Source organism: Trachurus japonicus, chromosome 7 (genome assembly GCF_045865225.1).
Source record: "Trachurus japonicus isolate A0001 chromosome 7, Traja_1.0".
Lineage (NCBI taxonomy): Eukaryota > Metazoa > Chordata > Actinopteri > Carangiformes > Carangidae > Trachurus > Trachurus japonicus.
Genome location: NC_140913.1, coordinates 19,173,175 through 19,186,510, shown reverse-complemented (window position 1 = coordinate 19,186,510; position 13,336 = coordinate 19,173,175). Strand labels below are relative to the sequence as shown.

The 13,336-nt window shown below is 41.6% G+C and overlaps 1 protein-coding gene across 1 annotated transcript; it reads right to left on the bottom strand.

The window, feature by feature from the left end:
- Positions 1-96: 96 nt before the first annotated feature.
- pfkma (phosphofructokinase, muscle a) lies at positions 97-12,760 on the bottom strand. Its single transcript, XM_085781869.1, has 22 exons — positions 12,572-12,760; positions 11,112-11,185; positions 10,910-10,987; positions 9,807-9,996; positions 8,747-8,912; positions 8,460-8,504; positions 6,257-6,365; positions 6,032-6,127; positions 5,846-5,938; positions 5,624-5,749; positions 5,429-5,493; positions 4,662-4,725; positions 4,408-4,554; positions 3,923-3,993; positions 3,721-3,808; positions 3,418-3,570; positions 3,152-3,316; positions 2,940-3,001; positions 2,010-2,121; positions 1,794-1,893; positions 492-597; positions 97-402 (listed from the first exon to the last, which is right to left on the bottom strand). The coding sequence occupies exons 1-22, from the start codon at positions 12,660-12,662 to the stop codon at positions 261-263; spliced, it is 2,343 nt and encodes a 780-aa protein (XP_085637995.1). The 5' UTR covers positions 12,663-12,760; the 3' UTR covers positions 97-260.
- Positions 12,761-13,336: the final 576 nt, after the last annotated feature.

Below are 13,336 nucleotides of genomic sequence, written 5' to 3'. Positions count from 1 at the left end.
GAATGAGAATATAAGTTAATAATAAGATCCTCCTAGAGCTTTACATCATTTCTATCTTTCAAACTTAACATTTAACATAAATCACAAACAATGTGCCATATTTGAAAGATATCTTTAATCTGTTAAAATCTTTTTGAAAGTTCATTCACAGGAGGTTTTGGAGAGTTGGAAGTGCCACAAAACACTGAAAATCATAAAGAGGCACACATTCAGGATAAGAAAGAGTGAAACAGCAGCTCTTTTAGTAAGGCATGTGGATTCTATTTTCCAAGAGCAGTCCTCTTCTTGATCACGTGCTCCATGTCGGTGTGTTCGGATGTGTCTAGTTTGATGTTGTACTTGGCCAGGATTTTCATGATGGGCCTAATCTTCAGCCACCACTGTGACTTCGGGATGCGGTGACTGCAGCAGACAGGGAGACCAGTTAAAATTTGCCATTACACTTGTTACTTCTATAGTACACTGTGTTATATGGGAAACATGTGTCTTACTCAAAATCTGTGTCTGCCTTCAGTTCAGCAAGTGGCTGGAAGGTGAGCGCCCTCTTCCTCATGCCCAGCACACAGGCAGAGTCGGGTGTGTTAGCAAAAATACGACCTAAAGGTCACAAGAAGTGAAAACGCTCAGTTAAAACACCATGTAAAGCCCACGACCATCAACCACTCAGATTTAATAAAGTAGGATCAAGACAACAGCGTAAATCAATGTTGAGGTATCAAGAGTACCAGAAAAGGATATGCCCTGTGAAGGTTGTTGCCCATAAAGTTAGCATAAGATATTTATATAGCCTACCTCTTCTCATGAAATGATTATTCTTGATAGATAAACTGTATATTATCAAAACTGGTAACTGGGACTCAGTAGCCTATGTAATCATTGCACCTGGTCAAAGTGATTACTGATGTGTATAAATAGGAATAAAAAGAGGAATGTGTCTGAAAACCAAATTATTCCAACTTAATATGTGTGTATATTACTGGTTAGTTGTTATTCTTATTTGTTGGTGGGGACTGCATTTTAGTTTGAGAAATTTTAACTACATCAAACTGGGTACAAAAATATATAATAGCCTATAATATAATTTAAGCTGATAACATACATGGAAAATCGTAATTTGTAAAGTAACTAGTTACTAAAACTGTCAGATAAATGCAGCAGAGTCAACACAACAATATTTCCCTCTGAAATGTGAAGTTTAAAGGGAATATCTGTATAGCCTGAAGAAGCCACGTTGCTCTGAAATAAATCAAAGATCCTCTTAACCCAGTCTAGTGTCTCGTTCGCCACACTATCGGCACCTCGACTGCCGCTGTGCACGGGCATCCTTCTAATTTTTGGGAATATCTGTAGGTTTTCTCTGCTACCCAGTTCTTTGTCAGGGCAGGTGGTGATTGCTTCAGCCATCATAGTCTTTACAATACAGGTTAATATGTCCTCTGATCGGTGCTATCTCTTCAATATACTGGACACCACAGTAACTTGGGTATGGCCAGACCAGGGCTAGCAGAAGACAAGAAGTGATACAAGTGAAATAAAAACAAGAGTTAATATTGGTGTTGCTTTCACTGCTGGAGACAGCTTGGAGAGTAAAGGAATAAAGTTAAATACTAAATTCACAATGTTACTTCTAGACTGGTAAGTAAACAGCTGCTGATGCTAACGCTGGCTATGTACCAAAAGGAAAAACTTGTCTTAGCCTAACTACTTTAAGTGTAGCATTAGTAGCATATGAAATACCTCAAGCATGTTTGTATTATTATATATTGTCAAAAATGTGCAAAATGTCAACATACCATGCCTATAGCAGTCCTTGAGTTTCTCAGTCAGCCACAGAACAGACTTGGCGCCCATTTTTGTGCCAAAGTTTCTGTCGAAGGGCGTTGGGGTGCCACCCTGCAGATAACAGACAGGCATGTTTATCAGCTATTGTGTTATAACAGGAAAAAAACTATGAGAAAATCAATTAGCAGTTATTTGGACTGGTTATACCCTTCATCACATTAACCCACCTGCTGCATGTGTCCCAGAACATTCTTGCGGCAGTCGAAGACGCCTTTGCCCTCCTCTGAGTACAGGTTGAAGATGAAGTCAGTGGTGTAGTTGGCGTTACAGCTCTCATTCCTATTGCAGAAAGAACAGCGACAGATCCTTAAACTGTCATCAGTGACATCATTAACATTATTTTTCTAACCACAGATCCCCATGTTAGGGTCTTTTTAGTATCCATCACTGTCATAGACATTACATAAAAATATATATTAAAAAAAAAACCCATTCAATTATTGATATCAATGCTTTATTTTGAAAAATATCTTTATTTCTCTTGTACGTTTGAACTATTTCACTTGAAATAATTAGTTTATAGGCCTAAGTATAGATTTGGAGTAGCAACATAAATCCAAAATCGTACATGAATGACCTTTAACTATTGTGTTTTTTAAGTTTGTTTATCTTTTTTATCTTAAGGTATCCAAACTGAAGAAAGAGATCTCCACACACTTAGATCTATGCAATCTCACTTTATTAAAAGATCTATGCAAAGTGAGATTGCATAGATCTAAGTGTGCAGAGATCTCTTTCTTCAGTTTGGACACTTTTGATACCTCCAGCACCTTAGCAAAGAACCAACCGGGTGAAGCGGCAGCCCCCTTTTTGCATTATCTTAAGGTATCAAAATAGATTTTTAATTCCAGGAACCAGGAGAAATCTCATCAGTTAGCTTTAATTAGCCAGAGTGTGGTTTGTTTCTTGCCTTTGTTGTGTTGTTCCTATGAAATTTCCATGATTCCCCCTGTATTACCGCTTCTACAGCAGCATACTATGTCCTGACTCAGTTTTTTACCGAATATGCGATCTACCTCTTTGTTTTGAATTCATTGGTCAGTGTAGCTCAATTCAGATCAGCTGTATGCCTGGGCCATGTGTGGACAAAAACCCACCTGAGAATCAAACCTCTCTTCACTGTTGTCTTCATCTTTGCCACAAGATGCTCTACATTCACCTGTAGACGAAATCCACAGTTCATATTCTCACAACACATTTCTCTTCACCTGGTGATCCCGCTAAGAGTTTAACATAATCAAGAACAATCAAACCATGACATAATTTTAATGTTGCACAAATAGGACCTGTTCTTGCATGATTAACTCACCTCCAGATCTTTAATGTTGAATTTGTCTTCATAGATGTAGGCAGCATCAGCCCCAGCAGCCAGACCGGCCATGGTGGCCAGGTAGCCGCAGTATCCGCCCATTGTCTCAACGATAAACACGCGACGTTTGGTTCCTGCTGCTGACTGCTTGATCCTGTCACAGGTCTGCAGAAAAAAACACACCAGATGTGTTCAGCTCCTGTTTTACAAATGTGTGTGTGTGTGTGTGTATCTACAGTATGTTACCACTGAATCTTGGCACTGACCGAGGTGATGGTGTTGAGGGCCGTGTCAGCGCCGACGCTGAAGTCGGAGCCAGGGACGTTGTTGGAAACGGTGGCGGGGATAACCACCATGGGAATGCACATCTCCTCATATTTTTGTCTGGCCTGAACCAGCTCCAAACCTCCAACAAAGGCCTGTAGTGGTGCATAGATAGAGGGAAGATTTAATGTAATGTCAAGCTTTCATATTACAGGTGAAGCCATTCTTGAATCTGAGAGAAAGGTCATGCAACATTTACACATGACCTCTGGTGTTAAAGGAGAGGAACAGCCCTCCTGTTTTACCTCAAATCCACCAATGACCACCAGAGCGTGGATGTTGAACTTGGCGATGTTCTGGCTGATTTCCTCCAGTAATTTACCTGGCAGAGTTCTTTATTAGACAAAGACAAATATCAGTGAACGGCTTTGTAGTGAATCTTCTGACAAGAGCAGCTTTTTATTTTCTGTAATGCAGAACAATGACGATGATCAGCTAAGGCTTTACCTCTTGGTGCCCAGCACTGAGCCTCCCTTTCCAGTCCAGCCACTAACTGTCGTCCAGTTAATGGGCTCAACCTGCAATGAATGGAATTAACACACAACAGTAACCATTAATACTAATGCCTATATTATTATGGTTGTTACCATCATTTCTTATAATAATACTACAGTTATTAGTTGTATTGTTATTATGTTTTTGGCCATGTTTGTCTGTCTGTTGTCTGGACAAACAACCTATGGGCTCGTTTTGCTCTGGATGATATTCTCGTTTCAGGTTATCAGTTTGATAGTTAGCAAGCTAATAGCTCATTCAACTGTCAGTGTGAAATCTGACATGAAGTTGGTCCAGTTTCTGGGGAAGTGAGAAATGTAAACAGTGAAACATTTTTCTCCTGGATTCTGTGGCTCCAGCTGGCAAAAACATAACTTTTATAACTTATTCTAAAACATCATTAAATCTTAACATGCTGGGGAAAAATCTGTGTTAACCTGTCCGTGAGCCAGACCGTCGAAGCCGTCATGGACAGCCAACATGTTGTGACCCTGGATGATGCCCATCCTGACTGCTGCACGCACTGCAGCGTTCATGCCGGCGCATGGAGCTCCGATGTTCATGACGGCCACGTTGATGTTACTCTGTAAAAGAAAGACATTGTCGAACAGTCTGTTGTTGGTCTAAATATAGGACAACTCCAGTCATTTGTTAAGTTAAAAATGTTGTTCAGAAAAAAATGGATCCTCACCTTAGTATCTGGGGGGTTGATGTGAGCCAGCAGTTTGTACGTGTTCCAGTTGTTCTCAAAACTCCTGCAAATTCATAAACACAGCTGAGTGCTGGATGTTCTGTGCTGCAGCATCAGTCAAATGCAGTGAGGCTGTGGTTGTATGGAGCCTCAAGTGTGTCAGTGAAATAATTAGACATTTTACACAGTTTCAATACTATCAGTTAATAACAAACTGTAGACTTAATAACACTTTATTGCTCTGGCCCAAATAAACAAACTTATTTTAAATCAGATGTAATAACTTGTGATGTCATTAAACATGAATTAATTAAAAATGTACTTTAGAAGATTTAAATTTAACTTGTTTGGTTTGGGTTGGTTTGGTTTGTTGATTTAATATTTACATTACTTTACCTTAGAGGTGGTATATAAAAGTGCAACTGTCTGAAAATGAATGGGCTTCTTATCCACAGAGCAACAGCTACTTTTGGCCATTTGTTATGTTTTAGCAGGAGTCTGGCCAGTCAGAGCTTTAACTACGACTCTGTGGGTTGGATTTCCTTCAGTGATCCCCGCCAGACATATTTAATGGTTTATATATTAAAAAAAAAAAAAAAACCTCTGCTTTGAGAGTAATTATTTGAGTCTGATGTGTTTTTATCAAAAACAGTTCCGTTGCCACTTAAATAAACTTGCACCTACACCTGCTCCCTCTGTTAAAAACACAGTCAGTGAAAACTTAGTGCAATATTATACTCCACTAAACCAAAAATGAAAACACGCACTTTCCCCTGAGCTTGATTGCATCCTCAAATCTGCCCTCAGCCATGGCAGCAGTCACATCTTTGGTCTGTAAAGGAAAGAGAGTGATGAAGACTGTGAGAGGGAGACAGATGAAGAGGAGCCCTTTACTGTAATGTCAGCGGGTAAGAAGAGCAACACATGAAAATGAAACACGGATGGGAAATGTTTTAACGTACCACTTGCACACACTCCATGAGCGGCAGTCTGACCGCCTGGTTTCCAGAGAGACTGACCACGCAGGCGGGAGTGTCTGGGGTGGCCTCCAGCAGCGCCATCACGGCCTCGACACCCATCCTGCTGCCCTGGACGACACACAGACACACAGACAGACCGTCAAGTGTGTGTGACGAGAAAGGGAGTTACAAATGTACACTGTTGTTTCTATATGAAACACTCACCAGGATTCTGTCGAAGGCGGAGGGCGTGCCACCTCTCTGGACATGCCCGAGAATAGTGGTGCGAGTATCGAAGCCGAGTCTGTCAGTCACCAACTGAGGGGAAATAAAGCAATCAAAAAGTCAGCCTGTGATATTGTCTGTGGATTTCACTGATTTGTATTCAGTGATATCAAGAAGGGGGCTTGCCTTTTTAATCTCCTCAGATGAAATTGGTTTTCCGTCTCTAGCCATCGCACCCTCAGCCACGATGATCACATTCAGACGGGAACCTCGGGCCCTTTGCTGAAAGAGTCATCAAAGGAAATATGAAAGAAAGAAAAAAACAAAACACAATAGTGCACTCTGACTGACATGTATAGAGAGGTGTTGATGGCAGCAGGCATCTCCATCTGCAGATTGAGACACACATACGTTTGCCAGCCTCCTGCACAGGTGGTCCTCCCAGCCGTCATCTGGTGGCATCTCTGGAATAAACACCCAGTCGGCACCGCAGGACAGAGCTGTCACCAGGGCCAGGTACCTGCAGCCAAGACACATTTTCCACTTTAGAGGGATAGTTCAACATTTTGGCAAATTGGCCTATTGCCATTATCCCTATAATTTTAGCAGTAGGTTTGTTATCTTTAATTGTCGGTGCAAGCTATTTTTAGAGCGGAGGAGCAGAGCCGTGAGCTGCTCAGAGCTACGCTACGGAGGCTAATGGGATTTCTTGGTTTCCCTCATCAAACTCATCAAATACACAATCCAACAACTCCAAAACGATCTGGTTGGCAAGTTGTGACCTGCACATTCACCACGCTATGAGATAATAACGGAACGTTACGAGACAGAGTTGTTTTAGAGGTAAATTCATGCAAGTTGCAGTTTTTCAGTTAGCAGTCTCTGTATTTACCTCTAAAACAACTCTGTCTCGTAACGTTACATTATTATCTCATAGCGTGGTGAATGTGCAGGTCACAACTTGTCCACCAGAGCGTTTTGGAGTTGCTGGATTGTGTATTTGATGAGTTTGATGAGGGAAACCAAAAAATCCCATTAGCCTCCGTAGCGTAGCTCTGAGCAGCTCGCGACTCTGCTCCACCGTTCTAAAAATAGCTTGCACTGACAATTAAAGGTAACGAACCTACTGCTAAGACTATAGGGATTATGGCAAAGGGCCAATTTGCCAAAATGTTGGACTATCCCTTTAAAGAAGTTTATATTAAACATATTACTTCAAACTATGCTCGGTTAGGAGCGCCAGAGCTTATTTTTGTCATGCCTCAAAGAAAAGAAGGGAAAAAAATAGTAAATAACAAAAAACACAATGTTACACTATGAGATAATAACAGAATGTTATGAGACAGAGTTGTTTTAGAGGCAAATTCATGCAAAACAATTTTTCAGCAAGCAGTCTCTGAATTTACCTCTAAAACAACTCTGTCTCATAACGTTCTGTTATTAGCTCATAGCGTGGTGAATGTGCAGGTCACAACTGATCCACCAGAGCGTTTTGGAGTTGTTGGATTGTGTATTTGATGAGTTTGATGAGGTAAACCAAGAAATCCCATTAGCCTCTGTAGCATAGCTCTGAGCAGCTTGCGGCTCTGCTCCACCGTTCTAAAAATAGCTTGCGCCGACAAATAAAGGTAACGAACCAGCTGGTATGACTATAGGGATTATGGCAATGGGCCAATGTGCCAAAATGTTGAACTATCCCTTTAAAACTGCACCCAGTCCTCTGTCATCCCGACCTCTGCCTCCTCTGATCAATAGCTTTCCACCTCCCTCACTGTAGCCCACTGCAAGACTCCAAAGACACTAAAACATATGGTGTAACATATAGTAGGTCCTAACACGTGTCTCTCCAGTCTCCTTGGGTCAAGGACACATCTTCTCACAGGTGGTCGACCTATTACATGTTTCCTTAAACATCCTGCAAGACATGTCTCCTACAATGTGCCAGCAATAACACATTGGATAAATGCTCTACCGCATTCAGACAGGCTCGGGTAACTCCTCTTCTCAGCTGCCCTCGCTTGACCCTGCTCAAGCGTGCTGTAAGGGCAGTTTTCAACCAGGTCTCATGGGAGGAACCCCTTGATCCAGATCAGTCAGGCTTTAACAGCTCTGTTGTCTATGACAGAGGCAATAAAGCCACCGAGAGGCGCAGCGCACTCCTTGGCTCTCATCTTACTGGACCTCTCTGCAGCCTTTGATGCAGTGTTTTTAGTCATGTGGATAAAACTTCAGTGAGTCACAAACAGTACTGGCACTCCTTATATATATTATACACCACCTGGATGCCATGCTCTGGGTGGACCTTGGCTATAAGGAACAGCACCTTCAGCTGAACCTCTCTTCAGTCATCCCATCTAATCAGCCTCTCTCCTGAAGACCAGTTAACCTTCTCACTCACCATGTTGCATTTATTTTTCTGTTCTTGCTGCTTTGCTCATTATAGCATAAGAAAAGGGTCTGATTTCATAATAAATGGTACTGGTGAAAAACAAACAAATAAGGACTAGAATTAAAATTAGCAATATTATAAAAAATATATTCAAATAGATGAAGATGTATTGTATCTTAGACTACATACAGTACACACACAGTCACAAATGTACCAGGTACTGACCCACAGTGTCTGCCCATCACCTCCAGGATGAATGTCCTCTGGTGGCTGTGGAGAAACATAAATTACAGGTAAGGAAGGAGCAAACTAATAAAGATTCTCCATTTTGCATGAGAAAAAGAAAAAGCCAAAAATATCTCTTTATTAATATTTATTTACACAACCGCATATTCTGGGTGTACAATCTCATACAGACTATAAATGTATAAATCAGTGAAGCTGTACATTGACTTTTACCTGTCTCCTTTTATTTTCTGTGACTATGACCTGGTTGTAGAGTGATATCTGACCTCTGTGCTGTTGTGGTGATGGCGTCCACCACCTCGATGATGCGGTGCAGGGCGGAGTCGGTGCCGATGGTCATGTCAGTGCCACAGAAGTCATTGTCGATAGAGCCGACCATGCCGACAATGTTGAGGTGGGAAGATTTACTGGCTTCTTCCTGTGTAATCTTACCTACAGGACATTTAGAAACAGATGTTTTATATCTAGTTTTACACTCCTTTAAACATTGTGTTTTTTGTTATTTACAATTTTTTTCCCTTCTTTTCTTTGAGGCATGACAAAAATAAGCTCTGGCGCTCCTAACCGAGCATAGTTTGAAGTAATATGTTTAATATAAACTTCTCTAAAGGGATAGTCCAACATTTTGGCAAATTGGCCCATTGCCATAATCCCTATAGTCTTAGCAGTAGGATCGTTACCTTTATTTGTCAGTGCAAGCTATTTTTAGAACGGTGGAGCAGAGTCGCGAGCTGCTCAGAGCTACGCTACGGAGGCTAATGGGATTTTTTGGTTTCCCTCATCAAACTCATCAAATACACAATCCAGCAACTCCAAAACGCTCTGGTGGACAAGTTGTGACCTGCACATTCACCACACTATGAGATAATAATGTAACGTTACGAGACAGAGTTGTTTTAGAGGTAAATACAGAGACTGCTTACTGAAAAACTGCAACTTGCATGAATTTCCCTCTAAAACAACTCTGTCTCGTAACGTTCCGTTATTATCTCATAGCGTGGTGAATGTGCAGGTCACAACTTGTCCACCAGAGCGTTTTGGAGTTGTTGGATTGTGTATTTGATGAATTTGATGAGGGAAACCAAGAAATCCCATGAGACTCCGTAGCTCTGAGCAGCTCGCGGCTCTGCTCCGCTATCCCTTTAACAATATGTGTTCAATACATTTTGGTAATGGTAATGAGTTATCTTCTCTTCTCAACAAGTTGTCCAAATGAAAAGACAAAATGTCACAGCACATTCTTCATATTCATCAGTCTGTCTTTTAGTGATGGACCAGGAAACAAGACATCTTGACAGACACAGCACTTTGTTTTTTTCTCTTTACCAGCTTTGACCAGGTCAGTCAGCAGTCCGCTCCACTCAGTCCTGAACTGGTTGGCTCCCGTCAGACTGCCGTCACCTCCGATCACACACAGGTTGGTGATGCCCAGCTTCACCAGGTTGAGGGCAGCCTTCATTCGACCCTCCCTCTCCCTGAAGTCCTTGCAGCGGGCACTGCCGATAACTGTGCCTCCCTGACACAAGAGGAGAAGAGAAGAGACAGTTTTTATCACAGTTATACAAACATTATCTGGCAGTGAAGGAGAAAAAAATACAATATTTCTGTCATCACTGACATTTAACTCCTTAAATACTGATCCCTATAGAGAAACTGGCACCAGGGCAGCAGTGTGGCATCATTAAGATGCTTTGAAGGCACAGCAAGTGAGGTTACATCACATCAAACAGGCACTATAAAGGTGATATCCTAGATGGCCCATGCCCATCCCATTGCTTGCTTTTACACACATCATGAATCTTAGCGTGTCATGTTTTCTACATTGCCAGGCCGCTTTATTTAGACAGAGATGACAAAGCTGTTATTGCATCTCCATCATCCCTCAGTCACAGGACCAGGCCGGCCATTTAATTTCATCACTCAGAAAACAGTTTCTCATGTTGTCAGAGCTCATAACACCTGGAGGAAACTCTGAACTGGAAAGGGCACTAAAGTTCAAAGAGCCCAGATTATGAAATATCAGATCTCTTACTTATGTGTTGGTATATGTGTTCTGTTACTGTGAATGAGTCATAGCTGGCATCTGTTTACAAATATGTTCTGTGGAGGTATAGAGGTAATTGGCAGCTTTGAGAAATCCTGTGGGAGAAGTTGAGAACCGTCTTGAACTCTTCAATATGTCTACCTAATGATTGTTTCACTGTTCTCTTTAAGTCATTCTCATCTCATTTTTGATTGAAACCTTTATTTCTGTTTAGATATAAAAACTATATATAGGGCCTAAACATCAAAAAAGTAAAGTGAAAAATCTATAGTTTTAGTTTGGTTTTATTTATAGTTTGGGTGAACTCAGCCTTTAAAAACACAGTTCTGTCCCATATCATGTGTTTGTGGGTGTGTGTTTGTTTATTCGGCTGCACATCACTCACCAGCTGAAGCATCATGGACACGCTCTCCCATGTGGCGGGGCGGATGTTGTCCCCTCCGTCCACCAGGCCCTGGTAGCCCTGCAGCACATCATAACATACACTGTGATATAGATACAGTTATGTCTAAATGCTCTGGTTTAGGCTTGTGCTGCAACAAAACACTCTACATTATCTGAGTAATGCAGCTTGTACCAACACATACCTCATGGACAAAGTAGACTTTGGCTCCAGTGTAAAGACCAACTCTGACTGTGGCTCTCACAGCAGCGTTCATACCTGAGACACACACATAGCATCGTCTGTGATGACTGATTGATGCATTTACACATAATACAAGTAAGGGTATTATGATATGATGATCCCCAGGGTATTTAAAGAATCTGATATTGATATTGTGTTGATAATACACTCCTGATGATGTCATGATGTCAGGTGATAGGTCATGTGGATCTTGTTTATCTCTTAATCCTGTTCCAGCCTCACAATCCACAAAGTGTTCATATTGTTTTTCATAAATTTATCTCCACCTCTCCACACTTATACACACAATAAACGTAATAAAGTTAGAATTGAATTTCACCAATAGCAAATACTCTATATATAATCACGATAATATTGTTATCGTGATTATTTGGGCGCGATAATCGTGTGATAATAAAAATCTGATATCGCGACTGAATCACGAGACAATGTCAGTGTCATGTCTTCCATCACGTTTCCTGTCACAAGGCTTTTTACACCCATCTTAACCTTTAAGTGACCGCACTTTGGAATCAGATGAGACAAAAATACCCATAGGGAGAGGGGCTGGAGCTGAGGATTATGGGACGGTACGTCTTGTGTACCATCTCGCCCTTGGCTGTCTGGCGCACGAAAGGCCACAGTGTACGTTTGTGTTGTGGCAGGCTGGCAGTTCTTGCAGCTCTTGTTTCACCAGACAGCAGCTGTGGATGGTGGGCGTTTCTCTCCTCCATACCACAAAAAGGTCACAGCCACTAAAATTAGCCCCAAAGGTGAAATAGGGGAATGCAAGGGGGAGAAAGGGGTACATAAAGCCTATACAAAGAGTCAGGCTCGGAGGAAAAGATGGGACAGGGATACGAGATGCAGATGAGACATCAACATGCTGTGCCTAAGTGGAGTTGATGGATTCATTGTCAATAGAAGCTTAACTTTAAATAATAAGTTATAAATGTTAATTGCCTAATTAATTTGGAGAGAAAAACAACTAGTTTGAATGATATCTTAAAGAACTCTTGGAAAAAACATGATTTGTTGACATCGTCTTCATCAGCAACACAGCAACATCTATGAGAGTGTAACGGTTTTGTGCATTAGGAAACTGCACATGATTTCAAATGTGGTTTTCATCCGTCATTCTCGACAGCTGAGCCTTAAACTGGGCTGCTCTTACATTGTGGAAAAAACGTACCATGTGCTTTGCTTAGGATGTCATGCAGTCAGAGCATTAACATGATACTGAAGAGAGAGCAGTGTTTCTGCAGCTGTTTGGATCCAGCGTTGCAGTCAGAGACGCAACAGCAGGGAAGATGCTGTCCCACACCGCTTGTCCTGCTTTGCTGAGACTCACTTTATGAAAAAAATAAAATAAAAATAAAAATACAAAAGTGATTAAGCAGTGGAGGCTCGTCCTCTGCCTACCTTGGGCGTCTCCTCCTGACGTCAGAACAGCAATGGACCGTCCGAGCCCCATCTTCGTGGGGTCCGCGGTTGGATGGTCAGTGTGGGACATGTTGCCAGAGGGACCAGTCAGACAAGTGGCACCGACCAAGGGAAAAGGAAAAGGAGAAAGACCAGAGAGGGCTGCTCTTCCTTTACTCTCTACTTCTCAGAGGAGGCAGGAGTGAAGGCGCAGGCTTTATAGACTACAGTTCCTGATCCTGCCCCAAGCCCCCTCCCGCTGACACCCTCCACCGCTCACTCAACTCTACTAAATATACATCAGGTCCTGTAACCACCTGCAGTGGACAGTCACAGGGAAACACAATGCACATGGCTTTAATGTGTCAGTAAACCCTTTGACCCTACTTCAGATCAGTTATTTCCACTTGAAAGAAACATGAAGAGCAAAAAAAAAGGAAATGATTTTGGTTCATTGTGATTTGATTCACTGTGCCACATCTGTACAAGAAATTTAGCAAAGTGACTACAACTCAACAGATTTAGCAAAATAACAGTAGCTACTCACAACTCAAACAGAGCAGTCAATCAATGGATTGGTCAATCAACAAAACTGAAAATGAATAAATCATGTGTCATTTTACATATTCAACCCTGATATAAAGCTTCTCCTCCTTTAATGTCATCGTTAGTTAATTAAATGTTGCTTTTTATGAACGGTTTGGTCACATGAGGTTGTCAAATTCATCCCTTTGGTCTCAGGATCTTGTCTTGTACATTTGACAT